Raw genomic sequence first — 13,523 nt, 5'->3', positions numbered from 1 at the left:
CTGGGGAAGGAAGGGCAAGACAAAAGAAATACTGAAAACTCAAGGGTCGTGGGAGCTCTTTTAAAGCATGTTTACCCACAGTACTGATTCCAGGCTTTGGAACATTATGTGCAAATCCTTACATTTACCATCTGGGTGTCATTCTTGGGTCCAAAGAGGGGTGAAGGAAAGAGCTGGGATACTGCAGCCACTTCAGCCACTGGCTGTCTCCTCTGCTTCAACTTTTCTGCTATCTGTCTAGTTTCTTTACTCAGCACCTCTCCAGAAAGACAGACAGAACAAAGTTCAGGAACATGTCTGGAAATAGAGTTGGGAATCTGAGGTATTAAAAGATTTGGGCCTGCTGAAGGGCTTGGAAAGTTGTCCTGGGAGCCAGACGTACATAAACAAACTGGCTTTGATATGACTAAAGCATATTCCGGACACGTTCCTGCCTGGGATCAGATCCCTGGCTACTTTTTGTATCCATATGGCGTATCTATAGAGTACCAGGGTGCCAGCATTCCAGAAAGGCCAGAGCTTAAGAGATAGATTTAATTTCTGAGCCACGTAGAGATATTTTGTATGGACACGAGTGAGTTAAATTGCCTGTGCAGATGTAACCAGAGCAAATGGATAATCAGAGGTAGAGACACAGGTGGAAAACAGCATGGCCAGAATGAGTATTTTTTGGTTAAAGTCTCCAGGAGAGCAAAATCGATTTGCTCAGTACCTTTTGATATGGGTAGATGTAAGGCCAGGTTCTCAGCTGGAGTGAGAGTGTAGCTTCCACTCAAGGAAGCTGTATCAGCATTTAATGCCAATTAACTTTGTCCCTGCTGAAGTTGAAGTCTTTCTCATTGAAAGTTTGTCTCATTCAGGAAAATGCCTTTAAGTTTCTTACTTGCCTATTTTTTTGGCTCCAAGAAAAATGGGAGTGACAATGAAGTATGTGTTTAATGTAATCAGGGCCCAAAGGTTCAGGATCTGAGTAGAAAATGAAACCATGCAAAGAATGCATTGTCTGGCTCACATATGCAAATATTACCATATTGGGTAATAGCTGTGGTGTGGGGGGGAAAATTTCACTGGAATCACTTGAAACATGCTATTTTTCACATCCTAGAAACATTACCTTTTTCTAGGTTAGAATATAGAAATCAAATGCCATTTGACAGATCAAAGATAATCGTCTGATCACAACGTATTGATAGCAGTGGTAACTTTGCATTACCTTTGCTGTCTTTGAATCAGCTCCTGAATTTGCTATAGCACCTTCTTCTTTTGCTTCTTACAGGGCTAGAAATTCCCTATGAAATTACAAATGTTTATTTTATTGATTCCTCAGTGAAGAGAGATTGGTTGTGAGAAGTAGTAGATCCTTTGACGATGTAAGAGTTTGTCAGTCTCAGTTTAAGAAGTACTGGTAATGTTGCTAAAATACAATACTGCTGATGCAGTAAAGGAGTCCTACATCTTGGATTTACTCAGAGACAAAAGCCTTTCTGTAATAACAGAGCAGGAGAGAGAGCTTTTCTCATACAGGGAATGCACAATTTTTATTGGTGAAAGAAAAATCTGAAAAATTGTGATGCGAGTAGGATTTTCCTTTTCCTATTGAAGGGTAGGAAGTGTTACAGGTTTATGAAATACCAGCTGATCAGGAAGGCAGGACAGCACATTTTTCATTTTGTACTGTTGGTGAGTGTAGCTTGGTGTAATCTTTATAAAATCGATAGTCATCTCAAAATGTTGGGCTCCTGTTGGGTAGAGGTGCTGGGGAGGTGGTGTGAGATGAGCTCTGGAGGACCTGCTTGGTGGAGCCTTGTCAAAGGGGGCCATCTACTGGGCCCCAGCCCCATGCCTAAGGCACAGTCACCGATGAGGAACCTCAGCTACAGTTCAGCAGAGCCTAGCCTCAGAGAGATGGCCAGAGATTTTCAGGGGGAAAATGCCTGATTAGAAAAGTAATTTCATCAAAAATAAGGTGTTTTTGCTGGCTACAATGAGTTTTTTTTTTTTCCTAGTAATACCCTAAACACAGTGAAATATAGAAGAACTTCAAAACTGCAAAATGTTTCAACCTTTATACAAGGGAAGAAAGTGTCAGGGAAATAACTAATTAAGTAGAGGACTTCTCATTTCTGGTTTAATGGAGAGTCGTGTTCCTTCAAAATGTAAGCAAATAATAGGAAAATTAAATTGAAACAGTCAAAATAGAAAGGGAACCTTTTTACCAAATTCAACTGTTTTTACCTGGTTTCTGCTGCTCACAAAGTTTTGCATATGATATGTTGTCCTATAGAACAGTAGGGGAATAATGGCTTATAAAGAGCATTATAAGAATAGGAAACAGTTTTGTCACCCTGTTTGTTTAATGAGCTTGTACACTCTCAGCTCAGACTACTTTACAGAGAGATTTCACATGGTAAAGAGACTTTCAGTGCTGTGCTGCAAGATAATAACTCCAACTGTTATTTATTCTGAATGGAAGATATTAGGTTGTAGGGAGCGCTGTGCTCTAGGATGGTTTAGGTGAATGAAGACGAGAGATCTCTGAAGGCTGCTCTTGGGGTATGAGGTTTATTAGGGATGCAGAAAGGTCCTGCTTCGAGCTGCCAGACTCAGCACGTGGCGAGGCTTAAGGAGATGGAGGAGGGGAGAGACAGGAGGATGCTCTAGGAGAGGGTGGAGGTCCTATGAGGGGGAAGATCCAAGAGAGGGTCTGGCCCCTCAGAGACCCCTTATCAGGGGGCTTCAGGGTGGGCTGGAACAAGGCTTGGGCCAATGGGGTTACAGCACTTGATGTTTTAGGGAGGGATACAGGTGTGGGGTGAACCATACATTTTGGGGGTGAGATGGAACAATCCACTTGACCCCTGGACCCATCCGTAGGCAAGGGCATTGTCCGGCTAGCAGGGAGGACTGTTCTTATCCTGGCTGTATTATTTATGAATAATTATATTTATCCATCCTTCCCAACATTAGGTCTAACCATTACTTGTAAAGAATTGTGAAGAGAGTGAGACAGAAAGTAGATTGATTTTTATTTTTAAAAATGTTCTCCTTTTTAGTTTCTCTACTTGCTCTTGCAAGAAGGTGTAGTGGACAGGGCAGCTGACTGATAGTGCAAGTGCAGTCGCAGTGGTTGGAGCACGCACTCAGCAAGTAGCATGTAGTAGGGGTTAAGTGCCCCCCAGCATGCAGCTTCGCCTGCTGCACTGGTTTAAATGTAAACCCTCCCTTGATTAAATATTTCTGAAGCTTAAAAGTGGAGAGAAAGCAAGAGCTGAGACATGGAACAGAGAGGCACAAAGGCACCTTGGAACTGTGGCAGGGAGGGAGAGCACACTAGGTGTGCTCCATCCCTGGGGAGGGATGCAGTGGGCTGCACTGGTGGCCACTGAGGGATATTTCTGCATCCATGCATTGCAGAGTATGGCAGAAGGAAGGGTTGGAAAGAAGGGGAGTGGACATGACTCTTGTGACATGCCCAGATGACCTTCCCTCCAAGCAATGAGTGCAGCAGCCAAGGAAAACATGACTCTTCTTGAGACAATACAATGATGGCCTTCAGCTGGGTGGTTTTGGGGATGCTTCCAAAGAGGCAGGAGAGCCCCTCAGTTCCCCACTGCCTGTGCTGGTGTCATAGGTAACGTCTCTCCAGTTTGGTTTTCCTTGGGATCCTGACAGTAATCACTGTATTTCTGGACAAGGCCAACGGACCGCTGCTATTGTGTTGGCATATTGAGGAACTGCCTCATTGACCATCTTCACTGGCACAAAATCCTTGCAGGTTTTCCCTTCCTTCTTAAGATGGGAAGCTCTGTGTTGTAGTTTCTGTCTCAGTCTCATATCTGTAACAGAGTGTAAGCAAGTTTTTATACTCCTTGTTCACATCACAGTGCAGTGGTGGTGGAGCCCACTTCAGAAGACTTACACATAGAAATTGCTGGCAGGCACAAACCAGGTGTTTTTGTCAACTTGCTGATGTGCATGTGTGAGGGGCAAAGCACCATTTGTAATTCTCTTTTGACATCTAGCCTGTTGTGGCTGTGTTCTGCTGTGCATAGTAATGCAGTGACTCTGCATAGCAATACACTGACTAACCACAGTCATTTGGTTAAAAGATTGCTGCCTTCCATCTCCAGAAGACACTGACATGCAGCTAATACTTAAAATTACACAAATAGACAGTAGCTCTGTCAGCAGACCTTCAGCAGCAGGACCTTTACAACCTGCTCAGCAATTCAGTTTATATGACTTAAATAGCAATGACACATGCTGTATAGCCTAATAAAATGGCCTCAGTGTAGTACTTGATAAATATTTCTTACCATCACAAATTCAGAAAGGTAAGAGCAGATTAACAGGTCAGGATGGAGGCTGAGCTGAAGAGAGGGGGCACGTTCCCAACATTGAGCCATGCATGGCATAAGATTTCAACCTGAGGAGACTGATTGCAGTTGTGGTGTGAGTTTTTGTTGGCTGACTCCCTGCTTTCCTAGAATAGGTGTATTATTCTGAAGCATCAAACTAAAAGGGTTGCATGTTATTAAGTTTTCAGAGACCTAGAACAGAGTTTTTTGTAATGTGAGGTAAAGCTAACATGCCCTGGTGTATATGCACACCAGTTCAAAGGTACAGTTGTGCTATGGCTGCCTTCATCCCCAACGCTGGTGACCTTGAGAGCTAAAAGACTGTTGCTACAGTGTCAGCAGCACTGAAAGGTTTGTAGCTCTTGGAGTGAACCATGTGCTGAAGAATTACATCATTTGGTTTTTCTGTGATTCTGTTGTAACTCAAGTTATTCAGGTAAAAAAAGATCGTGTTCCTGCAGTGCTGCCACATACCAAGCTTTTGAGCTGGGACTTCAGGTGGTAAAAGTCATCTCAATTTGCATTGTTACAGGGAGTTGTTGTCTCTGTCCTTGTCTTTGGCTATTGAGGTGGATTCAGTATTGTTTTAACACCTAGTTCGGCATCTTCCTTTCCTTAATTTCCACTCACTTCTTGTTCTCAACATCTGTCTTCAGCACCTTTCCATTAACAGTATCTCAGATGACCACCTTAGTTTCTTGCAGGGTGCCTGGGCACAGACTGTCTTCCTTCCTTTTCCTCTATCAGGTTTCTCCTTGCTGGAGCAAATAGGGACCCTCATCCATCTCTGCTGGGCACTCACAAGGGTGGTGTATGTTAGAGAGCCATCTCCAAGACCTGCTTCAACTTAAAAGGCATGGTTGTGGTCTGTGTCTGCACATTGGACAGACATGAGCTGTTTTGGGTCCAAGTTTGAGGATAAGCTCTTCAGGACCAGGTGGGAATGGGATATTACTCACAAACTAATAATAAAAGTACAAAGCAATGCTTATTTTATCTGCTGTTCCAAAAGGGGGGACACAAACCCAGGCAGTAAGGGTTAAAAGGCCTACCTGACTCAATGCTTTTTATTCTATGTGGATGGATTTGCTGCCAGTTCACCAGTCTTTCCCCCTCTGTCCTCTGGAGATTTAAAAAACACCTCCCCGCATAATGCAGGCAGGCACACAAACTGCCCAGGACCACAGACCAACTCCCCAAACTACTGAATCACATTTGCTGCTGCTTCTGTGCATGCAGGAGGGAAAGCAATTACCAGGCTTGGAGAGTGCTTAATAGGAAGGGGGCAAGACTTCTAATAGTATTTTTCTGTGTAAGCACAAACATCCCCAAAAGCTCTGGCTGAGTTATAGGAATACAGTAAGCTTGCTGAGTAGGCAAGTGCTGTGTCAACAGGTAAAAAGCTCTCAATCCTGATAGTTTGTGAGCAGGGAAGGCAATCCATCACCCTGGGCCTCACACAGATAACTCCTGGATTACTGCAAAGTGGGAAGAGCAGCTGAGAGGGAGCTGGAAGGGAGAAAGCTGCTGGCTACCCAGAAGACTTTGAGCAGAGGGAATGCTAACTGCTGGGCTAAATTTTCAAAAGCCTCCATTTTGGATTAAAGTGTATCTTTATGCCTGTGAATCAAGCAATTTTCAGCATGAGTTGGGCCTTTGATGTTTTTGAAATTCCCACCCTTAATCTCTGGGCAGGCTCTGATACAGCAGGTGCTGAGCTCTGGGCATATGTGATTACTCCAGACTGAGGACTTCTCTGCCTGCAGTAACATTCACCACAGTTGTTACCTTTCCTAGAGAGAGAAATCCAGCTGCTTTTGGTGGGACTCCTTGTGTGCTTGAAATGATGCAGCCTGCTGAATTGAGAGGCTGATCATTTGGACCCTAATCCTGCAAATATTTACCCATGGGCTTTAGCTCTGTTACAGGAATAGTCCAGTTGACTTGGGAAATTACACATATTAGCAGTGCTGAGAACTTGCATAAGGCCTGGCAGGACCATAGCTCCTTTTCAGATTCTCATCCATTAAATGAGAGGTGGTCCCTTTCCCTGGAAAGGTTTGGCTTTGGGGGGTCACTTATTTCATCCAACAGTTATACTTGATTTTTTTATTGTGACCAAGGAGTTTTAACACTTTGAAGGAGAAAACTTCCCATGGTCCCTGCTTTGACAAGTCCTCAAACTGGTGAAAAATATGCCCATACTAAAACAGTAAATAGCACAGATTACACAGAAAATTACCCTTCCAGTTCTACAGCTCAAACTTCTCATGTCAATTGTCAGCTGAGAGCAAGTATTTCCAGTTCAGCAGCTCAGCTACTTAGATCAGGAAGGGACTGTAAAAGAACAGTTAGACCTTATCAGTTGTCAGAAAACTCTTTAGTGACTTGATTTTTCTTTATAAAATGTAATAACTGTCAGAGATAAAGAATATATCTCTCTTCCCAACTGGCAGCCAAGGGTAGCTGCAAAGGGCAAGCAGCATGGATACTCATAAATGTGTGATTACAGGCCTTTCTACTGATGGAGAGGGGAATATTCATGCAATATTAGTCATTTTTATTGGCCTAATATTCTTCTTTCATAGCAGCATATCCAAACTGCTACATCTTTCTACACACACAGTCATTGTCCATCTAAGATGCACTGCTGCTCTTTCCATTTCTAATCCAGCGTTCTCCAGCTCCTTGTGAAAAGCCAGAATATGAGAGTTTGCTGTTGTATATTTTCCTTGTTAATCCATCCCTGCCCCTGGAAGGATTTCTTCCCAACTGCTGTGCAATAGCTCCCTCTCCTTCTCTATCGTCTGCCCTGTTTCAAATTATAATCTTTTAGGGTGGCAGGGGCCTCTCAAAATGTGTTTTTCACTGTGAGTAGAACAACATGGTCTTTTGTCCTCCTCAGTGCACACCAGAACCCTGTGATGATAGCCCAGGGAACATCTGTGTGATGTGAACTTGTTTGTGAATGCAGCAACCCAAGATGTTCTTTAAAGGGAAAAGAAAATAGATTTTCAATCTTGAGTCTTGGGATAGAGGGGCTGAGTTGCAAGTTGAGAATGCTGACAGAGAGACTTTGGGATGGGCAAGTTGAAGGGAACCCACCACTGCTCCTTTAGGACTGTGAAAAATAAAATAGGTAAACAATGTCCTTGGAAGGAAACTGTTCTCAGTGTCTGCTCCACCTTCCTTTGGGCAAGAAGCAATGCTGAGACCAGAGAACAAACAGCTCTAAACAGCAGAGACCAGGGAACAAACCAACTGAGACCAGATTAATCAGCTGTTCCCTGGACTGGACTAGCCAGACTGAGAAAATGGAGAGGACGCTCCATGGGAAAGAGATCTCTCTCTGTTTAAAGTGCACACTCATGAAGTTAAGATTCGTTTTTCTCCATGGCATTTCTGTTCCTGTTGGGGCTGTTTCCACCATTAAGCCTAATTACTTAGCTTTTTATGTGCTATCCATTTCTTTTCATCATTTTAAAAACTTCAGTTGCCATAACAACATAATGCAATCAGTGAAACATAACAGCTATTTTCTGTAGTCAAGGTCTGTGCTCTGTCAAGGATGTGAGCCATTTAAGCAAATCTTCACCATCCCCCATCCTCCCTCCTCTTTCTTGCTCTCTCTTTTTCTCCCTAAACAAGCTCATAACAGGAAGTAGAAACCATGAAGAATAATTAGACACAATAGCCTGAGCAAATCCCAGTCGCACTCATGCAGTCTAGTCTAATGAACTTCCAGCACTAATCTTGGAAGTGTTGATGTGCCTTTTTAATCACTTTTTTGATGTCATAGATAGATTAGTTGCAGCAGGACCTTGATAATCTACACTAGAGTCAGGAGACCCAGAGCCTGTTCAGAGAAAGGGAAGAAAATCCAAAAGCATACTTCATTCATTTCCTTCTCACTTGTTCCTCATTTTCAATGCTTATTGAGAATGTATGCCCATTGTACCGTCTTAGTAAATAGAATGGTGTGTGTTTTGTAGATTCATGGAATTTAAGCATGAAAAGTCATAGCATCTATTATTAAATCATTGCTGAAAGGCTGGGAGAAACTGCCACGTTTTTGTGTGGGTGGTGAGACTTGCAACAAAGCATAGTATAACTGCTGGGCTTCTACTGCACACATACATAAAAAGCAGTCTGAAAATAAATCTGGCAGTCTGGTTCAGTGCTATTCTAAGCAGTGTGAATATAAGATCTATCCACAATGTCTTACTCACTCCTTGACCTCCATGAACGCTTTCCTGGAATAGTAACGAGGGAGTTTTGAAGCCCAGGATTTGGCTTAAGCAGCGTCTCCCCGGCAGAGGACTGAAGGCTGTGCTTTGTCCTTACGGAGTTCTTCTGCCGCGGGCAGAGCCTTCTAATGGCGTTGAGTCGATCATTGCCTGTTCACTCTTTCCACTTGTCTGCTTGTGTTGCAGCACCTTGTCCAAGCAAAGGAAGAATGTCATCAGCTGTGTCACCGTGCATGACTCCCCCTACTCCGATTCCTCCAGCAACAACAGCCCTTACACCGTGCAACATCGCACAGGGCAGAATAATGGGAACAGCTACGACACCAAAGGGGTTCCAGAGACTCACTGCAGTGGGAACCCCCGAACGATCATCGTGCCACCACTGAAAACCCAGGCCAGTGAGGTGTTGGTAGAGTGCGATAGCCTGGCACCAGGTAAATTGCACCTCTTCCGTCAAGAAAATTAGTAAGAAATAAATGATTTATCTTGGAAGAATCTCATTGTTCAGTTTCATTTTGTTTGTTTGGTTGGTTTGTTTTCCAAAGAAACTGTGCTCCTGCACTTCTCTCGAGTGACACGTCTGTTCTTGGTAGCCATATTGCATTATTTATGTGTCCTGGTTCACTCAGGAGTCATGGGTCAAGTGTCAGTCCCAGTTAGTTCTGTACAATCCCAAGAATAGAATGCAGCCTTTAGCTCGACACTTGATATGAAAGGCACCCAAATGCAAGTGTGAACCTTTGCTACCTTGCCTTTCCATAGGCTTTCATTAAAACGGGTAAGAGATTGAAAACATGTGAATTTTCATCCAAAGTTGCTGATGTTCCTGGGAAGAACATTTCCCAGGATCTTCACTGTGGACTTACGAGGTTTGCTCATCCAGAACCTCTGCAATGCTAGATAGTGTGATGTGTTGAAAAGGGCTTTATGGTGGAAATCTGGCCTGAAGCTGTTGGCTTTGAGCTTCTTGGCAGTCCTTGCTTTGGATGCTGGTGAACACAAAGGCTCAAAGGGTGAGCTTGTTCTCCCTCCCTTCCCACCTACCTGACGTTAGGCAAGCCAGGGCTTTTTTAAGCTGTGCACACCATACTTTCCTTCCTCTCCTTGGGATTTGTACCTGCGTTGTACAGTTCTGCTGGCAGAACATTGTCTCATGGTTCTGAAGGATCTGTAAAGCCTGCTCCAGACCTGCTTTGGGTCCAGTTAATGAGGTCTGTTTGTCTGTTCTCTAGGATAACAGGCCTGTCATGTGTATCAAGCCCTTCTGAGGAATTCTGTTAATTGAGAGAAACAGTTTTCTTAACCTGCTTCTGTTGTATGTCTCCTCCCAAAAGCCACTCTGGAGGAGAGTCGGTGAGGAAAAGGTAGGGTGAACAATTAAACAATGTCATGTAAGCTACAAATGTGTTTCCTTTCCTGGCACAGTCACCACCAGTCACCACTCATCCTCCTACAAGTCCAAGTCCTCCAGCACCGTGACCTCCACCAGCGGTCACTCTTCAGGGAGCTCGTCTGGAGCCGTTGCCTATAGGCAGCAGCGACCAGGAGCACATTTCCAGCAGCAGCAGCCTCTAAATCTAAGTCAGGTAAGTCAACCAAGACTGATTTTGGTGGTGCATCATCCAGCTATTACCTACCACTCCTCCAACATGGGCTGTCCTCTTCCAGTCTAGTGACAGTTGGACCCTATGTTGAGTTTGATCAACTTGTTAATATTTGACTGCAGACCTTGATCTTCCAGCTCAGGCAGCAGAGGTAGTGCAGATAACACCTCTGAGTGGGCTGGGGGTACTCTTCCTGTGTGTTCTGAAGTTTGATGACCTAATAGTGTGAGTGGGAATAATGGGAGAGGGGAAATGCAGTGGCTTAGCTACAAAAGAGTGGAGCAGAAGCATGTAGGAAGGATTGAATTCTTCTTAGCTGTAAGTAACCATGGGGAGAATATCTTCCAAGTGAAAAGAGCAAATAAGCCCAGCTGTGGGACTGGGAGAGAAGTCCCCATCAGGTGGGACAAGGCAAACCAGAGCCTCTATATATATAGGTGACCTCATGTAATGAGTTTGATCCATCCTGTGATAAAGCTGGGCTGAGATCTGGACAAATCCCATTTCTTGGCAGCAAGCAGTTCTTGAGACGTTTCCCAGTCTGTGATCAGAACTCCTAGGGAGCTTCCCAGGAGCTGCAGGAAATAATGCCTTTTTCACATCCTGCACCTGGGGCGCCTCTCTTCCTGAGGTGAGTTGAGAAGAGTAGGGAAGTTACAGCTCAGTTACCAGTGTTTCAAGAGGAGAAAGTCTGGAGAGCTCAGAGGACAGTTCTGGGTCTGCATCCAGAGCTGGATATTAGCAGAACTGTTTTTTAAAAAGAAAAATAACATAAAGGAGAAGAGTGTCTGTTCTCCTTCAATATGCAGAGGAAATTTTAAAATGTGAACAATTTTTAAATAAAAGTGTGTTAAAATGGAGGAAGTGGGCAAGATGCTCTTTGCAAGAGTCGGGGACGAATGTGGCTACTATATTTCCACAGTAACAGCACAGAGTGTGCTTACAAAAAGGATGAAATGTTTGGAAGAATAGAAGGAAATAGCGTGGAGCATTTTCCTTCTTGTCTTCTAATTCCTGCTTTATTGGTAATTTAATACTCTGACTACAAATGACTGGGAAAACTCCCTACAATTTTGTGCAATGCAAGAAAACAACTTAAAAAATCCCTGGAAAAAAAAAAGTACATTGGTCCATTCCCACTGCTAGAAGTTTCCTGTGCACAAGTAATTTTAGCTGAGGACAGTGAGGGCACCAGGCACCTGCAGGATCTAATCAAGCTGAGTGTTTTCTCTTTAAAAAATAATGTGGTTATTTTTACTAACCAAGGAAATCATTAACTGCAAATATCCAAACTGAACAAAAATAAATTGCCTGTTCCAGGCATAGTTAGGCAATCTCATTCCCCTGAGCTATCTGCAGACCACAATTTGTCATCAGAGTGTTCACCAACAAAAAACACTTGTTGCTCTGAGCAACTGGACTTGAGGAGGATGTTCTTAGGAGCTGGGCGTCCAAGGTTGTGTCTTTTGGTAGTTGTGTCAGCAGGCTGTAGCTCAGACTGGGGGACTTGCTTACCTTCTGGGGGTCAATGTATGAAACTACAGGGTTTTCCTGGGCTTGTGAGGGACCTAGTGCTGTCATTCATTTCCCAAGGGAAGACTGGTGATGCTGAGGGTGTCAGGAATATCTCAGGAGACTTTTTTGAGGTTGTCCTGGTGTTGACGGGAGGATCCCAGACACTACTGAGGAGGTAAAGAGCCATCTCTTGTCTTGTAACCACCTATCACTGTTGCTGTCTTTATCCAGGGCCAGCAGCACATCTCGACTGACCGTACAGGGAGTCACCGGAGACAGCAAGCCTACATCACTCCAACGATAGCTCAGGCCCCGTACTCCTTCCCGCACAACAGCCCCAGCCATGGTACGGTTCATCCCCACCTGGCCGCGGCTGCGGCTGCTCACCTGCCCACCCAGCCCCACCTGTACACATACACCGCCCCCGCCGCCCTGGGCTCCACGGGCACCGTCGCGCACCTGGTGGCCTCGCAAGGCTCCGCCCGGCACGCGGTGCAGCACACCACCTACCCCGCCAGCATCGTCCACCAGGTCCCTGTCAGCATGGGCCCGCGCGTCCTGCCCTCGCCCACCATCCACCCGAGTCAGTACCAGGCTCAGTTTGCCCATCAGACCTATATCAGTGCTTCTCCAGCCTCCACAGTCTACACTGGATACCCACTGAGCCCCACCAAGGTCAACCAGTACCCTTACATCTAAACACTGGAATAAAGAGCGGGAGACGCACCCAGCCCGGGGGGAGTGAGGCAGCCACTTTTGTATTGAAGAACATGACAAACTAACAATGCAATGGGAGGCTCGTGTGAAACTTGAACGAAGGAGACTTTAGGAAGAAAAGAAAAAGAGGAAAGAAGGGGGAAAACCAATTCTACAATTTTTATTTAAAAAAAAAGAAAATGGAAAAAAAGAACAGAAAAAAAATAAACCACAAAAAAACCAACCATTCTGCACCAAACTAGAGAGAAAGAGAGAAGGAGAAGGACCCTCCAGTGGGTCCTGTCTTTTGAAGATCTTCACCAACAGACTTTTAAAGGTTATTTTCATCCAAATAGTGAGCTATATTTAGAAATTTGTTGTCCAGAACACCTAAAATGAAATCCATTAGGTTTTTAATCCTGTAGGTATGTGGATTAGGGATTTATCCAGCATTTCAAAGGATTTATACAGCAGTTTTTGTATCCCAGGATATACATAGGTTGGGGGGATTTTTAACAGAAAAAGAAAGTGGGTAAGGGACACTGAGGGTGGAGGACAAAACGTTGTCCCAGTGCTCTGAATTTGGGCCTAACACTGCTAAACTTAAACACACCTGGGCAAAACAGGCCATGCAGCACTGGTTGAGAGCAGAAGCAATGGGGATGTTTCTTCCTCTTCTTGAACACACTGGATAAATCCCTGAGAAATGCTATTCCTAAACAAGATCTCTAAAAATGTATGTTGGATTTCAGTTGTATTATTTTAGGTTTGTTTTGTTTTGGTTTGTTTTTTTTTGGAAGTGTTCCTTTTCAATCCCTAGCCATTTTAGTATAGGAGGAGACATTTTAGCTGCCCCCAACCCCCCTGCCCCCAGCCCCGGTAGAATGTAGCACTATACAGGTCATACCCCTTTTTACTCTTTTGTGTTGAACTTCAACGATACCAATAGACTATTCCTCAATGTGATTGCACAAAGAAAAGTGATATAACATAGGCATGTAACAATGTGATTGTCCAGGTGTGTGTGTGTGTGTGTGTGAGTGCAGCTGCTGCCTTCTCTCTGTGATGTGTTCCTCGGCACAGCCATTACAACTGTCACAGTC

At 44.3% G+C, this 13,523-nt stretch overlaps 1 protein-coding gene across 4 annotated transcripts in view; it reads left to right on the top strand.

Annotated features, from left to right (window-relative positions):
• Positions 1 to 13,159, top strand: part of HIPK2 (homeodomain interacting protein kinase 2) — a 127,171-nt gene extending 114,012 nt beyond the window's left edge. For all 4 annotated transcript variants that reach the window (XM_021536531.2, XM_021536501.3, XM_021536524.2 and 1 more), the window contains exons 13-15: positions 8,792 to 9,039; positions 10,031 to 10,191; positions 11,956 to 13,159. In XM_021536531.2, coding sequence (XP_021392206.1) covers positions 8,792 to 9,039; positions 10,031 to 10,191; positions 11,956 to 12,423 — 877 coding nt within the window. In that variant the 3' untranslated portion in view covers positions 12,424 to 13,159. The remainder of the gene's footprint in view (positions 1 to 8,791; positions 9,040 to 10,030; positions 10,192 to 11,955) is intronic.
• Positions 13,160 to 13,523: the final 364 nt, after the last annotated feature.

Source organism: Lonchura striata, chromosome 5 (assembly GCF_046129695.1).
Source record: "Lonchura striata isolate bLonStr1 chromosome 5, bLonStr1.mat, whole genome shotgun sequence".
In the NCBI taxonomy this organism is placed as follows: domain Eukaryota; kingdom Metazoa; phylum Chordata; class Aves; order Passeriformes; family Estrildidae; genus Lonchura; species Lonchura striata.
Note: the sequence above shows the minus strand (reverse complement) of the source record. Positions and strands in the feature narration are given on the sequence as shown.